At 35.5% G+C, this 19,008-nt stretch overlaps 2 protein-coding genes across 2 annotated transcripts; both read left to right on the plus strand.

Annotated features, from left to right (window-relative positions):
- Positions 1-1,641: 1,641 nt before the first annotated feature.
- Positions 1,642-9,635, plus strand: LOC105623570 (interference hedgehog-like). Its single transcript, XM_012204958.1, has 7 exons — positions 1,642-1,702; positions 5,137-5,214; positions 5,296-5,559; positions 5,921-6,919; positions 7,854-8,681; positions 8,766-8,884; positions 9,462-9,635. The coding sequence occupies exons 2-7, from the start codon at positions 5,148-5,150 to the stop codon at positions 9,633-9,635; spliced, it is 2,451 nt and encodes an 816-aa protein (XP_012060348.1). The 5' UTR covers positions 1,642-1,702; positions 5,137-5,147.
- A 3,094-nt stretch (positions 9,636-12,729) lies between these two features.
- LOC105623594 lies at positions 12,730-17,669 on the plus strand. Its single transcript, XM_012204983.1, has 9 exons — positions 12,730-13,962; positions 14,140-14,230; positions 14,315-15,261; positions 15,332-15,509; positions 15,981-16,124; positions 16,320-16,614; positions 16,801-17,059; positions 17,121-17,177; positions 17,442-17,669. The coding sequence occupies exons 1-9, from the start codon at positions 12,730-12,732 to the stop codon at positions 17,667-17,669; spliced, it is 3,432 nt and encodes a 1,143-aa protein (XP_012060373.1).
- Positions 17,670-19,008: the final 1,339 nt, after the last annotated feature.

Raw genomic sequence — 19,008 nt, forward strand, 5'->3', positions numbered from 1 at the left:
CTCTCTCTCTCTCTCTCTCTCTCTCTCTCTCTCTCTCTCTCTCTCTCTCTGCGTCTCCCTCTTTCCTTTTTCTCTCTCTCTTTCTTTCTCCAGACGGATGATCTCGACCCTGGTGCGCATCGATCGCGCGATCGTGAACCCGATCGGTCCTCCGCTTGAAATCGCTCGCGTCCGATCGTTTTGGTCGCTCCGTGTCCGGAAAGGGAGCACCGGATCATCATGCTCGGAGATTTCCGTTTCCACGGGAAAGAATTATACAGCCCGGACACCAGATCCGGATCTTCCCGTCCGCATTGCATTACGCTCTCGGTATTTAGAGTGGGTACACACGCTCGTTCTATTTGTACTGTCTACATGCGAGACGAGGTGCGACCTCGGAGGGAGAAGGAGAAAAGAAGCGAAGAGAAATGTGGAAGAGATACGGTTGGGAGAGACGGGCCCTGAGAATGTTTTCTTCCGCGTCGAATTAACTTCATTCGCACGTATTGTTTAGTCTCCTTCTATTAGACCCAGTTTCACTAATGTAAAACTCGATGATTAACTTCAATCTCGGTTTAATTTGCTATTTATCTTTTTCTAACTCTCAGAATTAGAAATGCTGAAATTAGAAATTCTGACAATTAGAGAAAGATAAAAGAGTAAATTGAACTTACATATGAGATTACATATAATTATACATATAATTTTACATTAGTGAAATCGGGTTTGAGATCGGTATTCGATTCTTATATTTGAGATTGTCTTAAGTACAGTTTTAAAATATCATAAACCAATCAGAGCTGTATTAGTATCTTTATATTAGTATCTAAGAAATTAAATTACTTAAAATTAGAATGGATAAATCTGGATCTACAATGAATGTTTTAAGTTTTAAGCTTAAGAAATTCACCAATTACAGTCGAATGCGAAGAGAATAATTAATTGATTGATTCGTCCAATCCTTAAAAATCTATTGTAAATCCGGGCTAATGAATATTACCCTAAATCTTGGATCTCTTCACACTTTCTAGAAATGTAATACGGAAGAGAACAAGAAGGGAAGGAATGACGATTTAATCGCGAAATTTAATTCACACATACATGAAGAAGGATTTCAAATCCATCTTTCTTAAGCGGTTTGCTTTTGTAGCATCTCTGAGCTTGGAGCAAGATTTGCGCGTAGACTCGGGAGAGTGAAGAAAGAAGGAAGGGAAAAAAGAAAGAAACAGGTGCAGAGGAAACGTAGATAGAAAGTGTGTAAAAGAGATCCGACGAAACAAGTGTATTCAGACATCGTAGGGCGAAGGGGAATCAAGATATCACGAAGGAGAGTAACTGAAAGGAAGACCTCTCATTCGTTATCATCTGGCTCCGCCAACGTCCAGCATTCGCTCGAAAACATCCCTCGGCGTCCTTTCTTTTTATTCTTATTAATCTCACCTGTTTTCGACGGCGATTCTCGCCGCCTTCCTTCGATTCCATTAAGTACACTGCGAGACAAATGAGGGGCGTGGAGACGAAATTCGGATTCGTCAACTTTATCGCAAACTCGTTCTCTCGCTCGACCACGCATCGTTCAGATAAAAATGCAAAGTCAACTTTTCGATCGGATTGTTGAATCGAAAGATCCACGAGTGTTATGGAAGTGCTATACGAGATACGATCTGCCTGAACCGGCACGAGCTAGAAGTTCTATCAATTTCTTCAGAAATCTTGGAGAAACGTGAATTACTTTTACATCCCTTAAATGATAATCTAATGCAGTAGTAAACTAATGCATTTCCTCACTTGCTCCAAATTCCCTTTCTCACTTTCACAGAGCTGCTCCTCACTTGTTAACGAGGCAGAGAACTCGTCCTTGCCGCCGTCGTGATCGCGATCCCCGATCCACGATCCCATAAACGCACCGCGAGAGACGGTCCTTCACTGGAATACTAATGACACGGATAGTCATTTATGGCACAACCACGGCATTCCGTATAGAATAGGAAGGAGTCCGTCGTGAGGATCAGAGCATTTTCAGGAAGATCTCTCGAAGTGTCAGATTTTTTGGCGGTTCTCACAAAGAATTATTTTTGATCGACGAGCCTCGATCATCTCTTCTCGCTTCTCTATGCTTCCATAAATCGAATTGAATGTTCATGATATAACAGGTAATTTGACTCGTGTTGATTGAAGACTTACGTAAAAAAATTTTCACGTTACTTATGAATTTCCGTTACTTATGATATCCGAGATTAAGCATTCGATATTTGAGGAATACATTTACTAGTAACGTATTTTAATTGCTAACTAATAGCTGTATTCAGTAGAAAAAGCGACTTAATGAGCGCTTTGCATTGATTGGATTATACTTTTAGATCTAAATTAAGACAGAACTCCTCTAGATCTAAAAATATAATCCAATAAGTACAAAGTGCTTATTAAACTTTTTTTTTCTGTTAAATGCAATCATTGTCTGCAACTTTTTTTCTTTTTCTAAATACATCTCTGTACTATAATATTTTTTCTTCTCTGTTACGCTTCGTAAATTTGCAGCGTACGCGACACACTGCCAGTCTGTTCAACGCACCGCGACGATTAAGTCATCGTTAATACGAAGGCGCGCATCGGACGGATTAGGTGCAATTACGAATCCCGCAGATTGCGCGTGCAAACTCATCGGTCGTGCGTGCACGCGTTCTCGCATTGGTACGTCATATATACATGCCAAGAGAGGCGCAGAGTGGACAACCACTGCTTTGGAATTCGGCTTCTTTATTTTTATGAGAGGTAACATCGGAAACCAGCCTCTTTGTGGGCCCTTCTCACCTGTTACATACCATCACCATTTATGCTACCATTTAACCAGAAGTTAAGAGTTTCTCTCGTACATAAAACACAGCGGGCTGCCGTCGCGTCGATAATCTACCAGCATACACTCAAATTGTCTTCTTTCTCTCTTCTCCTTTCTTCTCTCATTATTCCTTTTTTTCTCCTATCTTTCTATCTTTCTCTGTTTTTCTTTCTCAAGTTTATACTCATTCGAAATGATAAATTTGAGATTTGAGGTATACTTAAATTTCTCGTAATCCTGCTTTATTTCCTTCTCCCTCATTCGTTCACTTTACTTTATCTGATTTCTCTTCCTACGTATTGAAGTATACAAGCAAAAGGGACGAGGAGACATTGTGTACAATTTAAAAATTTTCATAAAGTTACGTTATATAACGCTAGAAATGAATACTCAAAGCTCTTTAATTACCATATTTTTACTAGTTTTTATTTTATTATTTTAATAACAGACTAAAAAAGAATTTCTAAATGAAATTAATACATTAATAATTTTTTCTCAATTGGCGCCAATTTCTGTTCTCACGCGCGCCAGATAGCTATTTAATTAATGAAATATTCAAAATTACAATACAGTATTTTATTTCTGAAGTCTTCTATTAAATTGAATCAAAGAGACACGTCAATTACATATTAATCACTTGTTCTATTTAGTATTATACTAGTGCTGATGAAAAAATGAAAAAGACTATACCAATTAAGTAATAGTCATTGTGCATTTTAATCACGGATTCGAAAAAGATATCCTTCGTTTATCAAACAACTTAATATCATTTCCGGAATCGAAGCGCATTCTCGTTCACCAGATTTTTCCACCATTGGGAAAAGTCGACACGATAGTTTCATTAGATACATTAAGACAAGCGTGTGGGTGCGTAGTACGACGTCGCGATCCGTGATGTGAATGGATATACCTACGTGCATAGCAGCATGTCGTAGCGCTATATAGCTTGACGAAAAAGAATTATTACCGTCGCTCTTCACCATCGCGGGCGTGTTGCGCGCGAGTGTATGCTTTTCTGATGGCCTCGCGCGAGAGGGCATGTGGGTGTAAAACGGTTCGCGCAATGAACAGCAGCTTTCGACGCCGTATATGGATATTTTCTAGACAGCCACGCGTCATCCAGCCTCACCACCGACTCCCTTTTTCTCATTATCATTACATGCAAATAAAAACTCGTTACATTTCATTGCTCGATATCATTCATCGTTATGATTCGCTTAAAGATCGTTCTTTTGCTGGTTTTTTCAATCGCTGAACTTATTTTCTTTTTTCTTCTTTCCCTTTTAAAGTTTATCAATAATAATTTTTTTTAATTATTACATTATAAGGATTGTAAATATTGCAACGAGAAAATATTTTACAATTGAAATAGTATGTTCTTATGTATGCTATATTTTTGTAGACAATTATTATGCGCTTTTCTAACTTCAGAATGATAAACACATGTGTATTTTATTGTATTGTACATTGTTAAATCTATAGGTGCAACTCAATGTGAATTGCCATTGCTCTTATTCAATTTTATCGTTTTTTTATAGTAAAACAATGATTATATTTGACACTATACAGTTTGATGATATAGTGTCACGATATAGTGCCAAATTTAATTATCGTTTTGATAAAAAATAACAATAAAAAATAACATATATTTAGTAGGAGCAATGATGACTAACATTAGATTTGACTCCATAGATTTAACAATGTTAGACACAAAGCTTTAGACGCAACGCGAGGTAACAGCGGTAGGAATAGAGTACAGAAATAAGCAATATATAACTGTCGCGTCTCGTTGCGCAATGTCGCAAAAGAAATAAAAGGCCTGCAATCAATCTGATCGCGTATAGAATGTAGCATACTTTCTCATCTGCTTCAAGAGTATAGCATATCTATATAAACAAAATGAAAAATCTGAATGATAAGCTATAAGATAGATACAGAATTTCACCTCGCCATAAATTATCATTGCCCTATTCTGTGTTCCTGTATGCATTAACATATGCATTTCTGAATGTTGGTTTCCTCTGTTTCGTTATTTCTGTCGTTATTGCTGTTGCCGTATTTAGGACTTAAAACATATAACTACTATAAGATAAATTATCATTTCGTGCCTCTAGGATGAAAAATACGTTCTGTTTTCTGGTGAACTCGGGTGTTCTAAACTTAAACGGTGTGCTTGCTCGGTATTAATTTTAGTAGATCTTTGCCGACATCTCTGCGCGAGCCGCATATTTGCTTTCCCGTGAACGAAGGACCGGAAAAATAACTAGCATAACGCCAAATGCCTGTTAACGTAATGGCACTGTCTTCTTTCGTGCTTGCAGAATGTGTCAAGATGACATCTATCTCCTATTTATGTGTCATCGTTATTCTGCTTTACAGTCCGATCGCATATACATGCGGTAAGTTTCTTAGAACGGTGTTACGTAAATATACTCCGAGCACCATGTGAAGGAGGATAATAATGATGCTTTTAATAACAGAGAACGACAAGATTCCTGAGATGAATATGTCCTTTACTCGACACCCTCAACCTCTAGCAGTTCCGTTATATGATGACGTGAACTTTGAGTGTAGTCTCAACATCCCCGCGGAGCGTTTCGCTTGGCATCACAGGCCTCTGGGTTCTAACAAATGGACACTATCATCTGATACCTACAGCAATACTGGTGGCAAAACGTCTCGGCTCATTGTCTCCTTTGACAACGTATCGAAGGCCGGAGATTACCGTTGCATTGCGTTCTTCGGTGAGCCACCCTAAAAATTAGTAGCTTACATATTTTATTTAATCTGTAATTCTAATCTATTTTTTATCTGCAGAAGTTATGCGTTTTGCTGCAAATACTCTTAGGCTGCTCTTCTGATAAAGTGAACTACAATGTTTATGAAACATCGGCATTCTGATAATAGATTTGAACAGGGAGATAAGCCGCAAAACGCGTAGCTCCTGTATAGAAAATTTTTGTGGAAGCCTTAAAAGTTTTCTGTCTTATTTTATTTAACTACTTTGTTTTATTTAACACAAGTATCAAGATTGTGTTATTTACAAGAGAGATCTTGGTTTCTACACCAAGAGATTTGTATATACTTTTTTTAATTTCTTCGCAGGTAGCAGTGGATTAGTGTCGGATCCAGCGAGACTAACGCTCGCGACGATACAGGAGTTCTCCGATAAAAATGATATCTACATCGAGGTAATGCAGGGTAACACCGTGCCTATTACATGTCCTGTACCATATTCCGAACCAGAAGCCATAGTACAATTTTACAAAAACGACATGCTCATCAAGGACGCGAATCTAGTGAATGGCAAAACTATGGTCATCAAGGATGTCAGATTGGCGGACAGTGGATCATACTACTGTAGCGTTAATAATTACATAACGACGGTAACATTGACGAGCAATCATAAGACTATCTTGACGGTACACGCGAACTTGACTTTCCAACCGCCGTATCTTACCAAGCTACCGCAAACAGAATATATAATTACGCGTGGTAAAAATGTAACGCTGGAGTGTTTCGGCGCTGGTTACCCTGTGCCACACGTTACCTGGAGTCGCCTAGGCGGTTCTTTACCATCAAAGTCCGTGAAATCGTCCTTCGGTTTGACATTGGTCCATGTTCAACCGTCCGATCGCGGGGAATATGATTGTGTGTGGAGCCACGATGTCCGACAGATAAAATCGGCGATCATTTTAAGAGTGGTGGAACCACCGAGGGTCACGAAGCAACCAAGCGCGTGCAAATTCCATGAAGGCGGAAAATTGCAGCTCTCGTGTAACGTAACAGGCGAGCCGCAACCAACCGTCGAATGGCTTATCAACGGAGAGTCTTTGATGCCTAGTAAGACACAGGAGATGACAGCCTCCACTCTTCTTATATCTGAGGTTGAGAAGAAGCACGCCGGGATCGTTCAGTGCGTCGCCAGCAACGACTACGGATCGCATTCGGGATACAACCTGTTGCAAGTTCAACCAAAAGAGCATATTGTCGGCGGCAAGACCGAATCGAAGCCGAACTACGGGACTGTGTCAAGACATAAGCATACTAGGGGCGGTGGTAGACGTAACAAAAATAAAGAAGCAAAGAAAAAGGGAGACGGAGGTAATTATCTGTTTTATGTTATCGTTTCGTATATTTTGTTATCATTTTATCAAACGTTTGGCTGAGATATCATCGATTAAGTCTCTTCATAAATAATTTTTAACTGCGTTTTTTATGTGATTAATTTTAACATAGTATGGCTTTATTTGATGATTAATTTTAACGTTTTGGATCGAGATTTTTAATTGAATACATAATTACATAAACAAATTGAAAAAATTAAAAAATTATAGCGCAATTTCAATTATCAATTTTATTTTCGATGTTATTTTTTTATATCTAATTTTTTTTTTAATTGTGTGAATATAATGAATACAATCTCCGTATTATACAGATAGCATCCAGAATGATATATTAAATATGCATATATAAAGCAAGAAGATCGTACTTTTTTGCGTAGGGGTCCGGGAGGCGGAGCCCCTGATCAGAGCTCGCGAGCCTCCAAAGGCAGCAGCGCGAGCAAGCTAGTTGTTTTTATCATTTTTCCTCCGAACGATGCCTTCCCTTACGCTTACCGCCCACCATTGACTCAATGATATAGCCTTTGGTGGGTAATTCTACTTCGAGCTCTAATTAGTTTGACCGTGTTCGGACATTGTCAGTATTAAAAATTTATAATATATATAATATATATAACATGAACTGTACTGACAGTTTATATTTAAACACGGCTTTAACATACAAGCAAAAAGAACTACTATGAAAATTAATGCTCTCAATACTGGTATCCTTATGAAGACGAAAACGTACGGAACTCTCACTCAACTTGTTATTGTTATGAATTACATAATTATACATTATTGAAAAAAAGTGATCACACTCTTAATCTTTTTTTTACATTTTCATTCCAATAACATTTTAATTCTGTTATTGTTTTTTATATTTTAATCAAAAGATTGATTCCTCTCTATTAAATTATTTATCCTCCTTTCAGCAGAAATCGAGTTGAATCCTCCCGATGTGCCCATCATCACGAGATTGTCTGATATCTCCGTTATGGTGCGATGGACAGTACCGAAGAACACGGGCCTGCCAATACAATTTTTCAAAGTTCAGTATCGAGAAATAGGCTCGAAGATAAGTGGTAAACAGACGAAGTGGATGACTGCCAACTCTGAGATACCGAATCATGTGCGGTCCTTCGAAGTGACCGACTTGCAGACTGAACATACCTATCGATTTAGAATCGCTGCGGTATATTCAAATAACGACAACAAGTTGAGTAAGAATTCCGTACGTTTTCATCTCCATAGGGATACCGGTATTGAGAGCACTAAAATGCCAATACCTCTATTGACTAGAATTGAAGCGTTAGGGCCACATGAGATGTTGTTGCTTTGGCAGAATCCCAACAGATCAGCAAAAATCGACGGGTTTTATATATATCATCGGGCTTCCACTTCAGCCGGTGAATATTTGAAAACCACTGTCGAGGGAAAAGATGCTTCCAACATGACGATTTCTCACTTACTACCCGATACTCCATATGAATTCAAAATTCAAAGCTTCTCTGTAAATGCGGCATCAGAATTTTCTCAAATATTACGACATAAAACTGAAAAGCTCGTTGTTGAGCATCCAGTTCAGCAAGTCGTGGCGGAAAATAAATTGAGACCGAGCGAGAATAACAAGAATGTTAGTATACACGCCATAATCGGTGGAGTATTTGGAGCATCAGTCATTCTGGTCGCTCTCGCTTTCGCAGCGAGATTCCTGTACAAAAGAGCCAAGTATAAGCAAAGTCAGGAATCGCAAAGTGAAGGTATGTGTTTTGAAGAAAAAAAAATTGATAAAACGAATTTTTTCATAATCTTGAACGTAGATAATATACTCTTTTTTTTACAAGCAGGTAAACCAATAACAAATGGACGAGTAATGAACGGTGGAGTCACAGACTCCAAGATTAACATTACATCCAATCCGCTTGCCGGCCTCGACACATCCGAAGATATAATGCAGCCTAAGGTCAGTATTTGTAAGTAACAACATTTGCACTTTTATTTCACTGGAAGAAAAATAATGGAACTGAATTCGGTCATTTGGCATTGATCCATCGATAATGAGAAGGCATTGAATTTCGCTTTCAAGCTTTCAATTCTATAGCTGCGCTCGCTTTGTGTGCGACATACTCGACTTGTTGCTCAACTTTAATCAGTCATTTACTTTCCTTCCGGAGGTCAGTACGATTCTAGACGAGCGCGGAAAAGTACACGTTAAACACGTACATACATAAAAATTCTGCCGCTTTAACAATTGAATTAGCTTTGCATTTCTTTTAAGTAAGATCTTTCAGTATCAACATTGACTTCTGCTCTCGTCTAATAAGTGTAAATCTGACATTAAATTGCCCGATATATTAAGGAGACTAGTCTTTTCTAGTTTTAGCATTGGTCGCGCGCTGCTCTTTAATTCTACTCGCTCTCTGCACTCTCTCTGGAGCCGCTTTTCTTTTGTTTTTCCGAACGCGACACACGCACGTTACCACTTACACGCTCTAGATCTGAAAAAAGAAGCGAACGAACACGCATGTTTCTAAATCCAGAGCGGACAACAGTCTTCGATGGAAATGACATCATTTCTAAACGGCCAAAACAACAATGGCAGCAACAACGGCCGTAACAACGGCGACGCAGCTGGATCTGACGTGAACGTCACGTCACATAGCGAGCCGTCGTCTCTACGCCAAGGGCCGCTACCTATCGAACAACGTTTGTGAGAATGATGAATTGCAGCTATATCTCTGTTTTATAGACGGTAAGAAGTCGACCCGACCTGACCCGCATCCTCGAAGACGGACGTTTACACCGTTAATCGAATCCACGAACATATTAATGAATTTTATTTCGCGGAAAGAAACGTAAGGGCTTGTCGATACGTTATCTCATTGAAAAATATAACTTATAGACTGTATTAATGTTCAGCTATTATCGCAACGATGAGACTGTTGCAAGACATTTACAGGGTGTCTTAAGTAGATATGCTCAAATGTACTACTATAGATTGGGATTTATTTCACGCACTTGCATGGGAAAAGATCTGCGATGTAGATTTCTTGGCAAGTGTGATGTATTTTTTATATTCAGTATAACTCAATGTAATGATTATCGAATATAGTATTATATATAAACAGATACTTCTTTTCAAGTCTTCTGTTTATCGATACGAAGATAGTATTTCAGACGAAATAGTCCCATTTTATAGTGCATCGTTAGGAAGTAAAAATGATTTGTCTGCATCCTATAACATATTCTTTATCTTTCTCTTTCTTTTTATAAGAATTTTATTGATACTCTTGTCCGTTAAGTAGATGTGAAATTAAATTAATGTACCTGCGAAGTAACTGACTTAACTGTTACACATCTACTTAATGGTCGTGAAACTAGTGAGCGTTAACTAATATTGTTTAGTAATTTTTATCCCTTTTTTGTGGTTTCTATCCCTTTACATACTTTCACAAGCGAATTATATTTTTTTTAAATTTTGTACTAAAAGTTTATGTATTTCTAAGAATCGGTTGCACTAACATTACTTTGGTTTTAAGCGACACTTAAAACTTTCTCTATCTCGTTTTAAAACGAAAAGAGATAGAAACAAAGAGAATTTTAAGCCTCTCTAAAATTAAAATAACGCATTGGTGCAACCGGATCTTAAGTACATAACTTAAAAATACACGATACGTATAGTTACATTAACTATTCGCAAATGTTGAAAATAAGATAGTTATTTTACGAATAGAGACTTACTAGTAATATCCTTTTTTATAAAATAATTAAGACGTAATGTGGTTTTGTGAGTCATATATTGTTAACATTATCTTGGTGTGTATGCCTGTTATTTTTATAAGTGTTTTCCTAGCTGCAAAAAAAAAATCAAATAATTTACTATATGTTATTCAAGACCAATGCAATACTATACGTCATGATATCTCTGACGGTGATTTGTTATCAAAATTGTATATGTATATAAAACGTTATTTTGAGAAAAAACGTTATAATATATGGTGAGCAGGAAAAGAATAAAATTATATTTTGATAATTAATATTAGCGTATGGCAGCAAAAGACAAAAATTGTAAATACGAGTGTACAAATTTTTCTAATAAATTGTTTAAGCATTTGGCTTACGAAAATATTGCAATTCACAATCTGTGAATTAACACAATGAAGCTAGTGAAAATATACATTGTAAATATTAGGATAGTATTCAAGCGATATGAATGAATATATGTGCCTTATATCTTGCCTGAAGATAATGATTACGAAAAAATAATGATTATTTATATATTTCTGTACATGTATGCTACCATTTTTTGTGTACTTAATTTTTATAAAATAAATTATATTTAAAAAAAAATGAAAAAAATATGAGATACACGAGCCTGCGAAATAAAGTTTTATCAAGCATTCCTTTTTTTATTCAATGAGATTTTATAATTATATTTGGATTTATACTTTAAATATAACGATTGTGTGATTAGATAAATAATCATTGATAAAGTATTGTTGAAGATCCAGGAATGTTTTTCAATAAAAGAGATACTTATAGTTCCAATAATGAAATGTTCCAATAATGAATTGTCTACACAATCCACTCAGTGGATATCATCTAAAAATAACATTTATGATATAATTCACACTAAACATTGTAACTGTTATGTAATATCATGTGTTATTGTTTGCGTTTAGCGGACTCAACGGTGAGCGCTCGCTGTTATTGGTGTATTCTTTTAAATTCAATTAGCATTTTGGATCTGGAAGAATAGCAGCGAGCGCTCACTCAACTGTTGAGTTCGTTGAACGCAGATATTGTCATTATTGTTATGATTATTATGAATTATATTACAAAAATATTATTTTAGTGATTATACTCTTAATTTGGAATAACAACGCATATACTAGATACCAATATATTTATATTGTTAAAAAATAAAATTATATATTTATATTATTTTTAGTTGATGTCGACTGGATATATGATTGATAATTCTTGAAATTCAGGATAAAATTGCATATGTTACGTTATAAATTCAATTATCACACTTTTATATATATATATAAAATTCTATTCATAAAATTAATCATTTCTATACATATGTTGCACATGTTTTTATATGTATATTATATTCAATATATAGTTTATTATTATATAATATTCATTTATCATTATATAATATTCAATACATAGTTTATTTACGTGTGATTTCTTAAATTTTCTTGTGTATTGCGTACATATGTACGGAGAATTATGAAAATAAAGTTTCGTCACAAATTATATAAGTTCAAAATATGAATTTAATGATTTTTCTTATTTCTTGTTGCGGCCATCGAACATTTTTGAACCAAAGGACTGATCCCGCCGACACCTGTGCCTCTTCCGGCCAACTGGACAGAGGGCGCTCGACGGTTCCGCTGCGTGGATTTAAAAGTAACCGTAAACCGCGTGTATCACGACCTCGAAGAGTGTGCGGATTGTATGCGTTCGTATGTACATGCACAACATAAATAAATAAATCGAGTGAAACATTACAGAGAACATTGTCCTTCGCGCGGATTTAAAAGTAACCGTAAATCGCGTGTATCATATATCTCGGAGAATCTGTGGATTGTAATGTTCGTAGAATTCATCAAACCAAGGTACGAAGCAAGGTAACTAGTCTATGATTCTGCAGCTGGAAACGATTCACTAGGTTTGTCAAAATAATACATATCTACTTTCCTTTTGTTTTTTTTCTCTTTTTATTAGCGACCGTGAGAAACCATAAACACTGGTAGATCTTCTCAATTGTCGACGGGGCAGAGGCTCGAGATCAGGATGTGCGATTTAATAGACCTAAACAGTCCGGACGTGAGGGGAGCGCTAAAACTGGCAAAGTTGGCGTCGCCGTTGATCCCGACGCCGAAGAGTATCGAGTGCGACGATGGAACAGGTTTGGAATCGGTGATGAAGAAGTGTGAGAGTGATGACAACAATCCATTTGACCAAGTATTGCACGAAACTGTCGAGTACGTCAGCAAGAAAGGTGATCCCTTCGAGGTGATGTTACAACGAGCCTTAAGATTTAAGAGTTTGAGGAACGCACAATCCGTGGACTTTACAGACGACTTTACACCGAGGAAAAAGAGATACTTTAAAACGATGAATAAGACATTGGGTATGCTCGACGAGTCGTTGTTCAATGAAGACAAGAAGAAAGCAAAGATCAAGATGAAAAGCATTGATATCAATGCGACAAATGCTGATGTTTGTGACAGCGATACAGTAGATAGTGTGTCTCTCTCTAAGCAGGAACATAAGATATCTGTTGTTGCTTCAGACTCACTTGAGTTGTCTATCTTGAATCAGTCTACGATGAATGACACGCTGCTGGAAGGATTTCCTAAGTCCAAGGAGACTGACAAGATGTCACTTTTTCTAGAGAAAGATATGGCATTCGAAGAATCTGTCTTCCCTTCAAATGTCAAACATTTAAAACTGTCAGATACTCAGCGTTCGTTATCACAGGGATCTGGAAAATCACCAACAGAATTACTGTATCAAAATAGAAGATCACAATCCGTAACAGAAGACCAGAGGAAAGTCTTGCAGAGTGACAACAGCACTATGTCATCCTTCCTGGACAGAGGCTTCATGGAGAGTAGAAGCGAGCAATCTGTGTTATCCAGTTTATCAAATATTTCGTCTATAACAAAATTGACTTCTGCTTCATTATCATCGTCAATACTTTCGAATGATCCTATGAATCACGCTTTCTTGGATAACAACTCGTTGAAAATGGGTCAGGATAAGATGAGTACAACTGAAAGTTCTATGGAAATGAAGCTGAAGCAGTATGATTTATCGGACTTGACGGAAAGATTTAACAAATTGAAATGCATTATGAATAATACAACTAATATCTCGAGCATAACGGAGGAAGACTCGAAAGAGGAAAATATCAAACGAATTGCGAATAAATTAATTGATATCGATGTATTTGTTCCAGAACAAAATAAAGAATTTAACAGAAGCTCATCTTCTACTTGTTCTTCGGACTCTGTATTCACTGTAAGATATTTAATATAATTACATTTTGTATAGCATTTAGATTTATTTTATAAAAAATGTTTAAATTTGTATTTATCATTTAGTATCTCAACATTTAAACCTAAATGAATAGTTTCACAAAAATAATTTATTTCTAAATTATTTGATATTGAAGCAGAACATAAAAATTGATTACAGAATACAAGTAAAGTCGATAAGTCAATACTAAAAGAAGCCAAGGTACTTGCAAAGACTTTTGAGGAATTGACATCGAAAACTGATTCTGGATGTAAGTATTTGATCTATTTATTATAACACTCGCAATTAATTTAAGTTCTTAGCAGTTCTTCTTTTATGTTCTTTTTTTTACCAGCTAATATAGAGGATGATTTTATTTCAAATAATACTCTGTGGATCTCAGAATTACTACCGGCATTTGAGGATGAACCTGTGGTAAATGATTTAATTGATTTACCTATGTCGCCGGAAGGAAATTTAAAAGACATTAAAAGTGATACAAAGCAATCTCCTGCAAGTATCGATAGCGCAGAAGAGAATATATTTAAAGAAATGGAATCACCATTTACCGATAGTTCTGTTGTAAAACAAAACATAACTTCGTTATTGTCGAATCTTAGAAAATTAGTTAAAGAAAATAATCCGAAAGCTAAAGAATTACTCGATGATCTTGAAAATATTTTGGATATTAATTATAAAAATAATACAGAATTATTAGTAACTTGTTTCAATACGTCAAATAAATCACAAAGTTCTCTGAAAATATCTTCGGAAAGCATCGAAAGATTTAATAAATCAAGCACAGGCGAAGAAAAAGAAGATGATAAAATATTATTTTCAGAAAAGCTTTGTAGTGATGAAAAATCATTGCCAGACATAAATACATTGAAAGATATATCACAAGATATTGTCAGCATTGAGAAATCATCAAATATGTCTTTATCCTGTAAAGATAATAGCGAAGATTGTATGAGTACATCTAACTTATCAGAACACAGTAAATATAAAGAAAAAGATAATCAAGTGGATAAAAAGGTAGCGATAGAACTGTTGGTAAACCTTAAAAAATTATTGAGTGGTCAGGCTGAAGATACTATGACAATAAAGTTACTTAAAAATATAGGAAGAGCGTTAAATACTGCATTAAACAGCACTGAAAATGAAATACAAGCGAATTACATTGAAAAGCAGAATATTCAACAGACTACGCCTGTACGAAATCGTCAAGAATCTGGTCGTAATGTGCATTCGTCCGCATGTTCGACAAAAGTGGCGCATAGAAGCTTGGAATCAAATTCTAAAGTGAGTAAATATTTATTTTATCTTCTACGATAAAATTTTAATTATCTTATGCATTATTGTATTTTTGCTGCTTGAGAAGATAAATAGAAAAAGTATATCCGCAACTGAGTCGTCGCCCAAGAACACGCAAATTTGCAGACGTAAGGATACATCTGAAAAAACTCAGAAACGTTTTTCAAGCGATCCCGGATTTATTAACAATTTATCGAATAAAAAACTTATGCCAGAAGCATACAATTCAAGAAAGGGTAATTTATATTATATATTTTGCGCATTGTTATGACATGATCATTCAGATATATAAATTATTGAATTACATTTTGAAATGTAAATAATATATATTTGTGATATAGGATGAGGGTTAAGTACTCTAAAAAATTTTAAGGGATGATTCCTCACACTAAATCAAGACGAAAATTTCGTATAATTCATTGTATGACTCGAAATGGCTTATTATTTTATAAAGATACACAAGATGTCAAAGTTGAAAGAAATATTTTTTCCAAAAATTTCAAAAACCACTTTAGTATATTATTTTGGTAAAACTTTAAACATATACAAAGTTTCAAGTTTGGCACTTTGTATATTTAAAACATATGATCATAAAATTTTCGTCTTGATTTATAATGTGAGGAATTACCCTTTAAAATTTTTTAAAGTACTTAATTATCATTTTGTATAGAAAATCGAATTGAATTACATGTTAAAATATATTTCAGCAAAATCTGATAGCGGAAAGGAGAAATCCATTGCTATAAGCGACGTTAAAAACAAACTGAAAAAGAGATCAGAATTAATCGTAGTTAATAAAAGAGGTCCTATGAAAGCAGTGCATTCTCTAGATAATATACAGAAAAGAAGAGGTAGCTCTCCCTCTTTTAAACCTGTTGAAATAATTCGAAGAAACTTGATTAATTGATAATATCCTCGAATGCTATTAAATAGAATTAATTATTAAATTAAAATACAAAAATTGATATTTTTTATTATAACTAGCAACTAAGCATTAATGTTTTATTAAGTGATAATATAATTTGCTCATTTCTACAACAATATAGCATCATTTGGGAGACAGGCGCCATCTCAAATCACTACGCCACCAAAATCCAACAAAGTTATTCCATTGGGTAATAAAATAATCAGCAGCACCCCAAATTCGACGGATAATTATTACATGCCCAAAAAACCCTCAAAATCCAAACCGATAGCCTCGTCAACACCAGATGGCCAAAACAGCAAGAGTGTATCGTTGATATCTGTTAATAAAAAGCGTAATCTTTCCTGCGATATTTCGCCGGTGACTACGCATGTAAACATGTTAAACAGCGATGAACGGAAGAACAGTCCTAAAAGGTGAGAGCAAATCGATTTAAAATAATCAGTTCTTTAGTTCATTATTTATCAAAAACAAAAGGAAGAAGCCGATTTAAAACAATAATTACTTCTTTAATTTATCATTTATTTAAAAAGTAAAAAAGATGGAAAAATGTAAAAAAGATGGAAAGATAAGAAGATGTAAGAAATAGATTTATGTTTCAGAATGTCTAAGCTGCCAACGCCGAAGAAATGTACAACACCTACGCGTCAGCAAACGGATGGTACTCCAAGGTTCCTGACGCCACCGAGGCGTTATTCGTTCAATACGAATAATCTGTCGCCGCAGCGCTTAAACAAGAGCTTAATCAGTTTTCAGCGGTACTCCCCTGCGAGTGAAAAGAAGAATGTCGGAAAGACAATACAGCAGAGTCCGCTGAAGGAAACTAATAGAATCACACCGAAAGTTAAACCATTTAACTTGGTACGTGTGTAACGTGTTTCGTACGAATATTATCGGATCAATCTTTTACATTTATGCGCAGGTTTCCAAAATTAAGCGACATAGTATCAGCAATTTTGCCGAGAAGGAGAATAATTATGTGCGAGATTGAAGCGAAAAAAAGGAGCAAATCGAAACGACCGCGCCGTTGTGATATTGATAGTATATCGGAGATTGAAAAAATTGTCGTAAGACGTACAGTTTTTGTTTTATACTCTTGTGATAATATTTATATGTTTTATAATAAAATGTGCGATTCGACCGTTCGCGAGTCTTAAAGTAATCTCATTAGAGTTTTATACAAACATTATGTGTATCCTCGAATTTATTTACGCAATTTATCTTTTTCTTCTTCTTACATTAGGCCTTTGTTATACCTCTCATGTTTGTGGTGCATACGCTGATTATTCAATTGCCACAAGCCTGTGAGACTTATAGTTTTTTAATACCGATTTCAAACGGATTTTTCGAGAGGTGTTTTTGTGGAGAAGGATATTCTCGGGAGGTTGTCGGCCTTTTCCAAGAGGAGATATGTATAGATATTTTAGTTCCTGTTGGGATCGAACCCGGGATCTTTGGTATGATAGACTAACGCGCTGTCTGTCATGCCACGCTCGCGCACTTTATCAAAATAATTAAAAATAATAGAAGAAGAAGAAGAAGAAGAAGTGATGCGTACCTTTTTTCATTTTCAAAAAGCATTTTTAGAAATGGATAAAGCCTCTCAGGCCGTATAATATTTATTTCGTTTTGATAAAGAAAATATGATTTTATATTTTTGTCTAAGCTGGCGCGTAAAAAATGTACAAGTTGCGCATCACTGTTTTAAAATAATGCAATAATGAAATCCCAAGTTTATGAAAAAATGAATATGAAATTTGACGAGAGGCGAATTATATATGAAGATTCAGGATGTAATTCCGATAATTTTGAAAATGTTTCAATAACATGTTTTAAAAATTTATTTCCCCTTCCTCCCAGCTTTGTATATTTATTTAATGATTTATTGATTGCAGCATAAAATCTTTGGATGCGTAGTGCGAAATATTTGCCGTTAATATGAAAAACTGTTACACGTTTTTATACGCGGCATAAAAAAAAATGTTGACATCCGTTCGCGTGGAATCTGTGATTAAAATTTAAAATTGAAAAAGTTGCGGCTGATCCGTGCGATTCGTCCACGCATGCGTTACCCCCCCTGCACTTTCGTACGCACGCATGCGTATGCGCGCGCAGAACCATATGATCACCTCGGTCCTCGCCGCCTTCAGTCGACGGCGGCGCCGCGGATTTCGGAAACAGCGGATGCAGCATTGTATCTGAGGCTGGATTTATGGGCGTCACATGCCTTCCCGAAAATTTTCTTTTTTTGAGAACTTAGGTGAGTTGATATCGAAATTTGAAACTGATTCTTCTTCGACTTCCACTTTCAATGTAATTCAAGTGGCTGCGCTGGAGAATAGACACTCTGGTGGAGATCGCGATCGAATTTCGATCAATCTAATCGTTAGTTAATTTATCACATAACGCGCATTGTAATTTATTCATTTCTAATGTAGTATTAATCTGGTTTAACTTATTTTTCTAGCTTCCTTCAGCTTTCTAAGAATAAGAAAAAATAAAGAATAAATTAAATCGAGACTATCCTATAAGCGTATAATATTTGATATTAAATAATTTTAGACATTTAGCGAAAAACGTTTTTTTTTAGCACAAGATGCAGCATAAACTGATAAGAACTTTTCGTTACTGGATTGTGAATTCAAATTGCACTAAATTAAGAGAGAGAGAGAGAGAGAGAGAGAGAGAGAGAGAAGAAGAATAATTATATTATAGTATTATTTAATTAATTGTTTCTAGTATTAATTAAGTAATAATTAATTAACTTAAGTAATTAATTAATTAACTTTATATAAGTAGGTACATAACTA

Source organism: Atta cephalotes (assembly GCF_000143395.1).
Source record: "Atta cephalotes unplaced genomic scaffold scaffold00059, whole genome shotgun sequence".
NCBI classification, from domain to species: Eukaryota; Metazoa; Arthropoda; class Insecta; order Hymenoptera; family Formicidae; genus Atta; species Atta cephalotes.